Below are 14524 nucleotides of genomic sequence, written 5' to 3'. Positions count from 1 at the left end.
TTTTACCAAGAGTGGATTTAATAAACAAATAACAAGCGGTAAAAACACATTCCACAAGAGCTACAGTTAGCAGCAGCTAACGCTCATTCATGCTACAAACAGACACACCTCTCCCCTCCCTTAAAGGGTTCATATGCGGACTTAGACAATTGCAAGAAACAGACATTACAGGACTTAGTAACTTAGACTTAAATAAACCAGAACCTCGGTCTGTATTTTTAAATACGCACACTTGTATGCTTGTCTGTGTTGTTGTATGGTGGCCACAGCCGAGGGCACCTGCACCCAATCATCTGGTGCGCCCTACGGTTTTAAAAATACAGCACATTATCTATTATTCTATATGCACTTTGCACATTATTGTTTTTTTTAAATATAATCAACGCTTAGAGATCTAGGTAAAGTTTCTCATGGTGTCTTCTGCTTTACGTCTCACACGTTTTAAAGAAAATCTGTCATGATTGCCGATTAAGCGCAGCTGCGGCGGCTTAATTGGCGCCAACAGCCCGGACAGCTGATTGGCTGTTGCTCTCTTTTCAAACCCCCGTCAGATCGTTATGCAAACTGTTGCCTTCAGCTCAGTAAGCCTTTTCGTCCGACTCTGTTCCTGCCCTGCTTTTCTCTGCCTGACCTTCGTTGCCAACCTGTTTCCGGACCTGACTTCACCCCGTTCTGCCTGCCTGTTACCTGACCGGTTTTGCCCCGTTACCCGCCTGCCTCCTGCTACCGACCTCGCTTACGAACTCGACACCGCCTTTGATCTCCAGTCCCGGCCAACGACTTGCTATTCCCGCCTGTCTCCGATCCTCCTCGCCAGACACGGAAGCGCCACTTTTGCACCGCTCGCTCCTTTTGTCCGACAACAATCGGATCGTGGAAGCAAGCCTTAATCTCCCTCTTTTTCAATAAAAACTGAGAAAACGAGCGCTATTGGGTCCTGTGTCCGTTTCTGGTCTGTGACAAAATCAAATACTTTTATGTGCACCATGTTGTATCAAAAATATGGTACCTCTTCTTCGTGAGACAAACCCTTGAATGTACCTCAACACAATTAGGGTTCTCACTAAACCTTATTTGTGATAAGGACCCCAGCTTTTTCTTCCAGCCCTGTTTCAGTTCTCCTTGTTCCTGGGGCTTTGTTTGAATCTTGAATTCTATTCTTACGTTTTGTTTACTTAAATAACATTTTAGCTTTTTGTTTTTGTTGCGGAAATTAGTTTTAGAACACCTGGTTTGCCTCGCAACTGCTTCCCCTCTTGTTTCTACAACCTTCCAGGCGATTTGAGTCAGTTTGTTTTGCAACAGGTTACGAATTGTGCGAGGCCAGAAAACCTGTGAATATCACCTTAAAACAGCAATGAACTCAGTTGGATGTCAAAGATATTGTTCATTAGAATACATATTGGAAACCTCAATTTTGAATTCCATGAAATTCTAGGATTTGTTTGCCGGAACACACTTGTCTGATTCCTCAAAATTGAGCAGTGTAATAGCCACAAGGTTTGGCATGATGGTATGAGTCTATTTCCTGGAATATCAATCTCAGTTTCTCATTTCAAGCGCAGGATATAAATTTCCTCTATCATAAATCACCTGAGAGAGTTTACTTGCTCGAGTCATTGCAGGTACAAAATTGGTTTTAGCGAAATTGGAATACTAATGATTGAAGACGGTTTCTTTGCAGATTCTCATTCAAAGCTCCACAGATCCAAAGTTTTTGGACTTTTGTTTTACTGCCCAGGTCAGAAAGATTTCGTTCCTGACTTGACCTATAGTCCCAATTCTTCAATGGTTTCATTTGATTTTGCAGAAGTTGGAGTCTTTCTTTGCCCATCCTAAAAAAGATGTGTCAACTTGTTCACTGGGGCAAGACAGTCAGTAAGTTAGTGATGGTCCATTTTTGTCCGCTGCAGTCCTGAATGGCAAGCTGGTAACTAAACTGTGACTGCCGGCTTTCCACCATCTCCAGACATAGCTGTGACTCCGTGTTCAGGATGGAACCGTCCTAAACAACAGATAGAGCAGAAAAAAATGAGTGAATCTTAAAATAAACCTGTATATTGAAAAAGACAAATAAACCAGACTGCTTTTTGCGCTGTAAACGACTGTTCTCAAGCATCATGTTGCATTTAAGGGATTTGTTGCAATTTACCTCTTTTACGGGCATATTAAGTACCGTAAATTCCGGACTATAGAGCGCACCTGATTATAAGCCGCACCCACCACATTTCGGGACGAAAACCGATTTTGTACATACACAAGCCGCACCTAGGGCAGCACGGCGGCGCAGTGGTTAGCGCGTGTGCTAGTTCTGAGGTCGTGGGAACCTCCTGCGTGGGTTCAAATCCAGCTCCCGGCCTTACTGTGCGGAGTTTGTATGTTCTCCCCGTGCTTGCGTGGGTTTCCTCCGGGCACTCCGGTTTCCTCCCACATTCCAAAGACATGCATTTCAGGTGGATTGGCCGGTCCAAATTGTCCCTAAGTGTGACTGAGCGAGTGAGTTGTCTGTCCCCGTGTGCCCTGCGATTGGCTGGCAACCAGTTCAGGGTGTCTCCTGCCCACTGCCCGATGATTGCTGGGATGGGCTCCAGCAACCCCGCGACCCTACTGAAGGATAAGTGGTGCAGCTGATGAGATGAGATGAGACAAGCCGCACCTGTATATTAGCCGCATGCGCCCACATTGAGAAAATGCAACACAAACACAAAATTAACCCATACCCGACACAGTCCAAAAATCACAGCCGGCAAAATGAACAGAAAAGGATAACGGTACTAAAGGTTTGATGCAGACCTGCAGAGTCAGGGTGCCCGTTGAAAGTAATCCAAGGAAAAAAGTGTATATTTCCAAAGGTAAGGGTGGGAAAAATATATATCCACTATTGTCGGCCGCGTCCACAAACACGTCTCACCTTTACTCCACTTCCCGTCAGCCCGCATTTGCCCCGCCCCTTCTTTCTCATTTGCTCGTGCAAAACATATCAGAATAAGTTTCTAAAATAAATACATTACAAAAATATACAGTTGCAAATACATATTTTACATGGTTACACATATTTACAAAGAAAGACGGTACACCGAGAGAGTTTTCAAAGCTTTAATAATGATATTATAACTTTCATCCCAAACCGTGCCTGTGAAGGGTAGCAAAACGCGACTAGCAACACGCTCGCGGCACAGTAAACGGGTCTGTTAAAAAAAAACATACCGTACATGTAGAAACCACGGTAAACCGTTTTCATCTTCCTCCTTATCACTGACGTCATCAAAGTCGTCTTCCTTCAGTATGGGAAAGAGACGTCGTCCCACGCTCCCTTATTCAAAAACACGCTAGCAACACGCTCGCAAAGTAAAGTTTACGTGCAGTAGCTCTGTTTCCTTCTTTACCGGACTGCTCGATTGCGTTTAGCTTGAAAGTTGCGTCATGTGCCTTTCTTTTTGCAATTTGCATGATGAGGATATGTCTACGCTAATTTAATTTGTGCACAAGCTAAGAAGTTGCAGTCTTCCTCGGCGTATATATTCCACCGTTCTAAATCCTACCTTATGTACTCGAGCGCTGCTGGCGGGCGTTAGAAAAATTACATAAATTGGCCGCATCACTGAATAAGCCGCAGGGTTGAAAGTTTGGGGAAAAAGTAGCGGCTTATAGTCCGGAATTTACGGTATATATAAATGTGTATTTGCTTGCTTTTCGTTGATATGTTCAAAACTAAATTGCTCTACGAGGGACTTTTAATATTAAAGGATTGTCACGTCCGGAACAAAGGGTAGACCAGATCGCGTAACGTTTCTCACAAGTTTATTGAGATAAGGAAAGGCAGCGCTCGCAGTCCAGTGCTCGCTGGACGCGGGAAGCAAGCCTCTCACAGAATCGGAACGTGTTCCGAATGTGGAAGTGGATCTTTCGGACATGGTTGGTGTGAAGTGTAAACAGGAGGCGAGCCATTTCTTTTGAAATTAAAGTAGAAAATGTTTGGATGGCTTTTTTCGGCCACTTTTTACCACGGAGGAAGACCTCTTGAAGCGCATCTCCCAAAAGTAAGTTAAACCTCACTTTATTCATCTTTATGGAGCATATTATTTGATGAAATGTTTATTTTTTTAGGACAAAACAATGCAGGTTACTTATACAAGGCTTAAACATACCTATATAAACCTTTAACATACATTCCATAGATATAACACAGAAGCAACTTATGAACAAATTCAACTTGCGAGGTAATTTGTAAGTAGGGTAGCGTCTGTATTTGTTTATCAACGTTATGGGGTTAACAGTTTCAGTGAAAGTGACAAAAATAGCACAGTAATTCAAGTGCAAATGATTTAAACGATTGATTTAATGATTTGAAATTCTTTTTATGCTCTGTTTACTAGAATTTAGAAACTTCGCTGTTAGGTTTCATATCTGTCATAGTAAGGAGCCAAAGCTTTCTTAAACTGCAAAGACACCCAGGTGCTTTTTTTTTCAATTTGTATTCTTTGCAAAACAATATATTTTATATCACTGGGGATTAAAAAAGTACTTTAGAAGCAAATGAGGGCAACAGTATTGTCTTAAACAGCACATCCGTGTCTTTTATTTCAAGTAAAATAACATTGATAACGATCCAGCTCGGTGGCCTTGGGGGTAGGGCGCCCGCCACGAGACTGGGAGGTCGCTGGTTCAAACCTCGGCCGGGGGGGTTTGGTCACTTAATGACTCCCAACACATCAGTTGGGTTGAGCGAGGGGCCTGGGAACCCCCTCCTCTGTATCAATCTCCCAGAAAGAGTCAGAAATATGAACGTGTTCCTGACTCTAGCCACCTCCCACTAGGGGGATATGGCTCCGGTATATATATAAAATAACGTTGAAATGGGTTTTTCCTCAAATGTTCTCTGGTTGATAAATGGTATACAGCTCGAGACACCCAATGGACATAGCTAGTGTAGAGGAAATAAGTTGAGCACAAAAATGACTACCACATTCGTCTGTTTCCCATGTTATTATTTTTTCTCTTTCTTTTCCACAAACAAAAAGTGAACAGTTACAGTTGCCCAGTTCAAATACCTCAGAACTTGGAAAGACTGCTTTCCTGGACATACCAATTCACCATGTACCATAATGAAGTCTGATAACATGGAGTTTTAATGGTAATAAAAACATCCATGGCTATGTATTGATAAAAACATGTTCTCACCATACGAAATTATGTCGATTGGAGGCACATTCTTAAGTCCAGAACACAGGTGTCAAACAGGCAGCCGCGGGCCAGATCAGGCACACCAATAGTTTAAATCCGGCCCGCAAGACAACAGTGAGAGAAGCGCAAGAGGAAAATGAGCTGCAGATTTAAATATTTCCACCAGATGTCACCCAAGCCAGTTAACGCTTGCAAAACAATTGTTGTAGTATTTCTCTATTTCTTTCTCACTCTCTTTCTATCTCTCTTTCTCCTGTTCACTCTCTATTTTTCTCTCTTTTCTCTATTTCTCTCTCACTCTCCAACTCTTTCTCTTTCTATTTCCTCTCTCTGAAACTTACGCTGTAATTGTCTTTCTTTCTTTCTATTTTTCTCTTTCCTTCTCACCCTCTCTTTCTCTCCCCTTTTTTGATCCCTCTCTCACCTCACTTTGTCTCTCTTTTTCCCCTGCTCACTCTTTTACTCTTTTTCTTTCTCTGTCGTTTCACTTCTCTCATTCTTTTTATCTTTCTCTTTTTCTTTCTCTCTTCATTTCTTTCTTTTTTTCTTTTTCTCTCTTTATTACTCAACTATTATATCTCAATTCTGCTCTCCTTTTTCTCTCACTGTTACTCTTTCTTCCTATCTGTTTATCGCTCTCTCTTTCCCTCTCCCTCTTTCTCTCTCTTTTTCTCCCTTTCTCTTTCTCTTAAACTTACTAGTCCGGCACCCGTGAGATTTTTTATAGCATTTGTGGCCCCCAGCTAAAACGAGTTTGACACCCCTGGTCCAGAACATTACGCAAATTTCCCACTTCTTTGGCTTTCTAACAAGTTTAGCAATTTCAAACACCGTCGTCCGATACTAGTGTTATCTGAGACCAGGCTCATAGAGGCATGATCTGCTCGAGCGTCACTGGTCCATATAAAAAGAATTGTCACGGACCAGGGCAGGAAACAGAATTTAGAACCCACTCGCGTAACGCACTCACAATTTATTAGGGAGAGGAGGAATGCGCGCACACTTGATCCGGGGATCGAAGGTCGCAGAAGTGGATTGGAATACAAACAAAAGCATGGTATAAATCAAACAAATCAGGATCAAATGCAGGCAAATTCACAGACTAGGCATTTCACAGAGTTTAACAGGAGTCTTGCAGAAGTTTCACAGAAGTATCACAGACGCTCAGACAACTAACGGCTCAAAGGAACGCGTTTAATTACTCCCAAGGAGCAATCAGTCAACGCGTCTCAGCCGGTGTCCAGGGGCGGGGCCAATTGAGCGCCGTGGCAACCGCGAAAGAACCCGGCGCCACCCGGCAGGGACCAACTGGGTACCATGGGAACCGTGACAAAAATTGTATGAGCAATAGCCGTTCTCTTTTTTCCTGCCTGGTTGGATCGTCTCGCAAGACAGCTAGCTGCTTGGCGCCTCCATGCGGGCCTGCACTGCGGCCTTGAGATCAGCACATGGGACATACATTGAGACCATCCGGACCACGAGACCAAATCTCCACGATGATGAACAAGGTGACGGCTTTAAATGTAACGCCACGTTTGCTGGTTCATGGGATAGAGCGTTTTTTTTCTGGAAAACGGAACCTCCCAAAATTGTCTAGCAATATAGCGAAAAAACTTTCTTTTGTGCTAGTAACTTCCAGACTTTCTGTGGTCGAAAACTCCTATTATCACCAGCGATATTCAAAATTAAAGGTAGAAAAATCCCGACACTAAACTGCAGGTCATTATTTCACATGATGCGGCTCATTTTTCTCCCGTGCTTCTCAGCATTGTCTCGCGGCCTGAACAAATCCGCTGGATGGCTTTGTTCGGAAACGTGGGTCGTATGTTTGACACCCCCGGATGCGATCTAATTCGAGCTTCCTGGTTGTAAAACTACTTGACAGGGAACACACAATACTCTTACCTCGGGATAGGGACGTCTGGGCTTCCCTTTTAACGCTGCTGCCCCCGCGACCCGACCTCGGATAAGCGGAAGACAATGGATGGATGGATGGATGGAATTATAATTATCCATTTTGGTCCTGTTTTGTAATAGAATATATAAAGTAGATCTCATTTTACAGTCTGCAATCCTCACAAACATGCTTGAGTACAAGGTTATGATTGTTCTTTATATATATTTCCAGTTCAACATGTACTAATAAGTTTTATTTGAAGTTAATTACCGCTGCTACTCTGCCACTTCCAATAAATTATTCCAAACATAAACGGAAAAAAGCAAGAATGCGAAATAATGTCTTCTATCAAAGCTTTCTTAAAAAGGCTTGCGTCACCTTTAAATTTATTTGGGCTGTCAGGGCCTGCAAGGCCTGCTCTGCTGGCCTAGAAAACATCGGAATCACGTGATGTTAATAATGATCTTTCGAGCGATTCTTATTAAATACCGTATTTTCCGCGCTATAAGGCGCACCTATAAGCCTTTCTTTTTTTTCAAAAGCTGACCATGCGCCTTATAATACAGTGCGCCTTACATATGGATCAATATTAAGTCGCAAAGTCTTGCAACTAAGGTAAGCAGCCGCCGACTAGATTTTCCCCCGAAGGCGAAGTAGTCGGCGGCGTATGCTGGGATTTATATACCGGCGTTTCATTTCCTAAGCAACGTGTCAATCATCATTTGAATCAGTCACTATTGGCTAAAGTTATTTGGAGGTAAAGGGGGCGGATCCTTTTTATCATTTACAGGCTCGCATAGGCTAAAGGGGCGAAACAAAGCCTGCAATTGGCTGAAAAAGATGAATGTGAATCACTCGTTGGGTTGCACTACGGCATAGAGAAAACATTTTTTACTATTCTGTATTTGTAAATATTTTACTGTCCTGGATTTACTACACTCACGGTTGTAAGAAGACCATGGTTACGTATCATTATTGAACGTGATGGCTGCAAGAGAACTTAGGTGAGCTATGCGGCTTTATATTTTCCCGGTATCTTGTTTTAGAACGATCTTGATGTTTCTGTGATGAGTCTATTTTTAAACTAAATTCAATTCAAAGTGTTTATTGTCACATGCACAGTAAAGAACCCCGTTTCCCTGCACAATAAAATTCTTACTTTGCTGTCCACACAGTTGCCAGCAAAAAATAAAATGGAGACTAAGAAATGTTTGGCATTTCTTGAATCCCAAGACTTTAACCTTCCGAATGATATTTGGAACGATGCATTTGAGTGATTGGTGACATCACACAGACACTCTTTCTGTACATGTCTGAGACACGTATTTGCTTCTTTGCAAGCTTTCGGAATGTTAAGGGGGTAATAAGTTTGACTGAACTATCTGACTGTTTTGTCGACGTTCCCATTGTAGCGCCTTATAATCCGGTGCGCCTTATGTATGGAAAATATAGGACCAAAAAGTATTTTTGGGGGGTGCGCCCTATAACCTGGTGCGCCTTATTGTGCGGAAAATACCGTACTCTTTTATGAATGGTTTAAAAAAAAAAAAACTGCATTGGAAAGAAAACCAATTTCTTGGTCATGCAAAAAGGACTTTCTCATCTCCTTTTCACAAACGGCTATTGATCAGAATGTTCTGCTTACTTTTTAATGAAGAGGTCGGTTCAATATTGTAAGTGATCTACTTATTAATAATTCACCAATTCTTCCTGTCTACTCTACATAAAAGGTTTTGTCCTTCACCATCTTGGTTCTCAACCACATCATTCTTACATAAAGATATGGTGAGTTATGGCTTTGTTGGCAAAATAGTTACTTAAGGGGCCGGTCACACAGCCGTTTGCGGCTGAATCACGGCTAAAATTTTGCGTTTTATTTTAGTGGAGATTGTTCTATCTTCTTTATTCATTATCCATTATCGATCAGTTCATAATACTCTACAAAGCTCAGGAGCCGGGACTCTCAACCAAAAGGCTAAGCTAAGATCCCAGAATTAAAGTTTTGCTGCGAATGCACCGAAAGATTTATTCGAAATGAAGAGAAACTACGCTGACGGGGATCCATGTTCACCCCCTTGACGTCACGAGCACAAATGACGTGTGCTCGGCATTCGCGCTGTTTATACGCGGAGAAAGGCGTTTGACTGTCACACGCGTAACACGCTAATTTCACGTAATAACACCGCGATACAGGCGCAGAACATGCTATTACCATGCTCCACCCACGATTACCCGCTGAAATTTCCCGTCCTACCCATGTGTAAGCACGCCCTGGCCGCGGCCAGAGCACGTCGTTCCGCGTCATTTCTGCGTCATTACCTCGTGTTTACCACGTGTGCGGCACGCGGTTTAACACGTGCTCAAACTTTTGAGCAGCTCAAAAGTTTTGAACGCGGCCAACTACGTGAAAATTTCCGACTGCGAGTAAAGCACTGCTCTATCTCGTCTATATGGCGGTCTGAAAACGTCCAACAGCGCTTTACAGCATCTGCTTCACGGCCAGAACTTTCTGGCCGTGGTTCAGTCTCAGTACGTTCGTGAAAGGCTGTGTGCCCGCGATCTGAAGACTTGAGCAGCGCCAAATAATTTCGCACTGCCACCCGCGCGCGCGAATTTCCGACTGCGTGTTAAACACCGCTGTATCTCGTCTGAATGGCGATCTTAATGCGTCCAATGGCGTCCGCCTCAAAGGCAGAAATTTCTGGCCGTGATTCAGCCGCAAATGTCTGTGTGACCGGCCCCTTAGATTTGATCAAATTCCTATTCGAATATAACAGGGCAGAAAATACAAGCCCTGCATCATTTGGCCAATAATGGCAATTTCAGATATTGTATTCTATATACTTTTGCTGAGCTTTGTAGTGTTTTCTTCTTAAACTACTTGAAAAGAAAAGTATGTGACTACAAATAAAATATGTGCATTTAGAAATAATTAGCCTTGAATATAATAATCATTTTGTGTACAGTATTTATGTTTACACTGAAAATAATGACAATTTATTGAATGCTTTTGAATAGTTTCAGCACCAATGCTTCATTTTAAAGTTATATTAAAGCTTACATGCTACTTGGAGTACTTTAACCGATCCCCTGGGGTACAAAACAGCACTCTGCAAGAGGAAGACTGGTCTATTTAAGACATGAAAGGACATGATTTTTGTTGTCTTCTTGTCGGGGGAATTTAGGCAATAATTTAAAATTGTATAATTTTTAAAAATACAGTTTGAACTTCTAAGAGTGTCAAAATGTTTGTTTTACTGTTCATAGGAAGAAGTGGAAACGTTTTTTATTCATTTTTATTGCCAACAAATCTGTTTGCCCACTGGGCTTCAACTATTCTGATACAAATGTGAAGTGACACTTGATTTTGCCTGATAGAAATCATAAGACGGATCTCCCTCAAGTATTTCCAAACAGATAGGTAAAAAAAACAGCGTTTGTGGATGTACAGACGCTGTTCTACTTTCGAACAAGATAGTTCCTTCGTAAGTTGAATTTGTTAGTAGGTTGCTTCAGTGCTATATTTTGTATGGAATGTATTTTTAAGGTTTAAGGCTGGTATGAGTAACCTGTATTGTTTTGTACTTCATTTTTTATAAACATTTCATAAAATAATATGCTCTATAAAGATAAATAAAGTTAAGTTTAACTTACTTTTGGAAGATGAGCTTCAACAGTTAGGCGACTTCCTCCTCCGTGTTCGAAAATGGCCGAAAAAAAGCAATGTAACCATTTTCTCAACCGCATCAAGCTTTCTTATTCCACTTTCATTTCAAAATAAACGGTTCGCCTTTTCTTTACTCTTTACACCAACCATATCGAATGGATACACTAGATATTAAACAATAAAAAAGTTCTTAGCGCGCTCGAGATTCAGTACAGTATGTTTACACACGAACTAGGAAGAGGAAGTGGATTTGGGGCGGCAGTAGCTCAGGAGGTAGAGCGCCCGTCTTGGGATCAAGGGATCCCAGTTCGAATCCCGGCTTGTCCGTGTTACATGTCGAAGTGTCCTTGGGTAAGACACTGAACCCTTAATACTCCCAATAAGCAGGTTAGCGCCTTACATGGCTGCAAGGCCGCTATTGGGAAATGTGGAGCACATTGTAAAGCGCTTTGGGAAGTCATTGACTTGAGAAGCGCTATATAAATGCAGATCATTTCATTTCATTTCATTTCTTCTTCGGGTGGATGCTGGGTGAGCTCTCACAGCGCCACACGCCAGTAGTGGCGGAAAGAATCACTACACTAATGTCCTGTACTCGGAAAAAGGTGCACAATACAATATCTAGCAGCAAAGTCCAGATAATTTTCGACATCCTGTAAAAAATGATCGTATCTAGCTTGTTTCGTAAGTCCAATGGTCGTAAGTAGGGGAGCGTCTGTTCAATCGGAAAAGAGCTAAAAACTTTCACATAAATAATAATAATAATAATAATAATAATTTCCTTGTATTGTCATTCTGTGTAACAATGTACACAGAACGAAATGTCGATTGCACCTGACCCGTTGTAGCGAGCCGATGCAGCCGCAGCCAACAGAGGGCGCCGCCAACCACTTTTTAAGTCTTAGGAATGACTCGGCCGGGGCGCGAACCACCGACCTCCCAGTCTCAAAGCGGGCGCCTTACCATCTAGGCTACTGAGCTGGTAAATGAAGATACAAACACGTTTCATGAGTCAGTCTTTTTTTAAACAACATGATGAGATTAAAAACAGACATGCTGTGAGGCAAAACTCCAAATTTGTTTTTGCGGAACACTTTTAAATCCTTTTTGGAATAAATTCAAACACTAGGAATAGAGGATTTTTATCGTGCACGTCATAAACTGAAAGCTACCATCATGGTTATATCCGGCAACAACAAAAATAAAAATTGGCTACATAGACGGCAGTATCGACATATATTGTACAAACAGATCGGACCACAAAAATCAACTTGGGATATAATTGGTTTGCAAAAGTTATTTAAAAAAACAAAAAAAAATCAAGGCGATGAATGCCATAACTTGTCAGAGGAAATAAAGTGATGTGGGCTGGCGGAACAAGGATTTATACGAGGAAAATCTCATTTAGCAAACTGTAGATAGTGTCGTTGGAAGCGTGGGCCAGAAATACCACTGCCGCATTGTTTTAGCTGTGGAATTCGTGAACAGATCCTGCTGCTATTTGTCACGGTTGCCATGGCGTCCACTTGGTCCCAGCCGGGTGGCGCTGGGTTCTCTTGCGGTTGCCAGGGCGCCCAATTGGCCCCGCCCATGGACACCGGCTGAGACTCATTGACTGATTGCTCCTTGGAAGTACTTAAACACGGTCCTTTGAGCCGTTAGTCGTCTGAGCGTCTGAACTTCTGCAAGACTCCTGTTAAACTCTGTGAAATGCCTAGTCTGTGAATTTGCCTGCGTTTGATCCTGTTTTGTTTTTTGGCCTGATTTGTTTGATTTTTACCACTTTTTTGTTTGGATTTAAATTCACTTCTGCGACCATCGATACCCGGATCGAGTGTGCGCGCATTCCTCCTCTCCCCAATAAATTGTGAGTACGTTACGCGAGTGGGTTCTAAATTCTGTTTCCTGCCCTGGTTCGTGACAGCAATCACTGTATGTGTTCTAATTTTTAGGGAATTTTTTGCTTTTTCTTGAAGGCTACCTTCGCCGTATTTTGTTCCTTGTTTGTTGACAACATAATTGCGCAGTGGTTAGAGCTTGTGCGGCACAGTTCATGTCATGGGAACCTGTCGTGGGTTCAAATCCAGCTCCAGACTTCCTGTGCGGAGTTTGTATGTTCTCCCCGGTTTCCTCCCACGTTCCAAATACATGCATTTCAGGTGAATTGGCCGGTCCAAATTGTCCCTAGGTGTGACTGAGCGGGCAAATTGTCTGTCCCTGTGTGCCCTGTGATTGGCTGGCAACCAGTTCAGGGTGTCCCCTGCCCACTGCCCGTAGATGGCTGTGATGGCCATCCTAATGAGGATAAGTGGTACGGCTAATGAGATGAGCAGGAAATGACAAACAAAAAAAAAGTAAAAAGAAAAAAACTTTTTATCTGCTGCTTTGCTTTTGTTTTTATGTATTTACTTTTCTTTTGATTCTATTGCTTTTTTCATGAAATAATTAAAACGCGTTTTTGTCTTTTCTTCCATGCTGATTAAATGTATGAAATATATAAATGTTATTATGCTGCATATTTGACATTCAACAGCCTCAATTTTATCTTGACCTACCTCAATTATTGGGTCGAACGTTTTCTGATGGTTGCCGTGGCAACTAAAATTTTACCCGTCCGGTTTTAGAGACTGGTGGATGTAACCTATATTGTCACTTAAAATTATTCGAAAAGATAGGGCGTCTACTCCTAGTTCTCAGAGAAAAATAACTGACATATGCTCTAACACACTCTAACGATATACTGGCAAGCGGGGTGGCGCCACTGTCCAAATTGTCAGCTTCTTTTATTTGCTTTTCCCCTGGTTGTGCTTTCAGATGCCTGCTGAGATATTTAAGAATTTAACCAATCACATTTTAGCCATTACTTGTTGCCAGGGTCAGAAATATGCCCGGAGGCCTTCACATACAGTTCTGCAGGCCCTGAAGCAAAAAATAAGTGACGATTTTAGCCTGTCTGATTCTGGGTTGGCAGGCCAGGGCTTGTTAGCCGCTCTTGGGAAACATCAGCGTTTTCACAAACTTTGATTGGCCAGGGGGCTGTAACAATTGTATCCCAACAAAAAGATGAAGAAAAATATGCATGTGTCCACTGCTTCTGTTCAACAGACATTTTCAGCCTTAAATAAAAAATGTACCGTATTTTCCGCACTATAAGGTGCGCCTTATAGTGCGGAAAATACTATATATGCGCCTTGTAGGGTTATAGGGCGCACCCCCCAAAAAATAGTTTTTGGTCCTATATTTTCCATACATAAGGCGCACCGGATTATAAGGCACTACAATGGGAGCGTCGACAAAACAGTCAGATAGTTCAGTCAATCTTATTACCCCCTTAACATTCCGAAAGCTTGCAAAGAAGCAAATACGTGTCGTGGACATGTGCGGATGCGGTGTCCGTACGATGTCACCAAACAAACATTTCTTAGTTTCCATTTTATTTTTTGCTGGCAACTGTGTGGACAGCAAAGTAAGAATTTTATTTTGCAGGGAAACGGGGTTCTTTACTGTGCATATGACAATAAACATTTTGAATTGAATTTAGTTTAAAAATAGACTCATCACAGAAACATCAAGATCGTTCTAAAACAAGATACCGGGAAAATATAAAGCCGCATACAGTAGCTCACCTAAGTTCTCTTGCAGCCTTCACGTTCATTAATGATACGTAACCATGGTCTTCTTACAACCGTGAGTGTGGTAAATCCAGGAGAGTAAAATATTTACAAATACAGAATATTAAAAAATGTTTTCTCTATGGCGTAGTGCAACCCAACCAA

General features: G+C 42.1%; 1 protein-coding gene across 1 annotated transcript in view; it reads right to left on the bottom strand.

Moving 5' to 3' along the window:
• LOC148362310 (polypeptide N-acetylgalactosaminyltransferase 18-like) overlaps positions 1-14524 on the bottom strand; it is a 138531-nt gene continuing 124007 nt past the window's right edge. The window contains exon 11 of the mRNA XM_088340222.1: positions 1-2005. Within this exon, the coding sequence (XP_088196348.1) occupies positions 1859-2005 (147 nt within the window). The 3' untranslated portion in view covers positions 1-1858. The remainder of the gene's footprint in view (positions 2006-14524) is intronic.

This window comes from Urocampus carinirostris, chromosome 7 (assembly GCF_059441175.1).
Source record: "Urocampus carinirostris isolate Australia breed hairy pipefish chromosome 7, RoL_Ucar_1.0, whole genome shotgun sequence".
Taxonomy (NCBI): Eukaryota; Metazoa; Chordata; class Actinopteri; order Syngnathiformes; family Syngnathidae; genus Urocampus; species Urocampus carinirostris.
The sequence above is the reverse complement of the archived record's forward strand: the minus strand, read 5'-3'. Positions and strand labels throughout refer to the sequence as shown.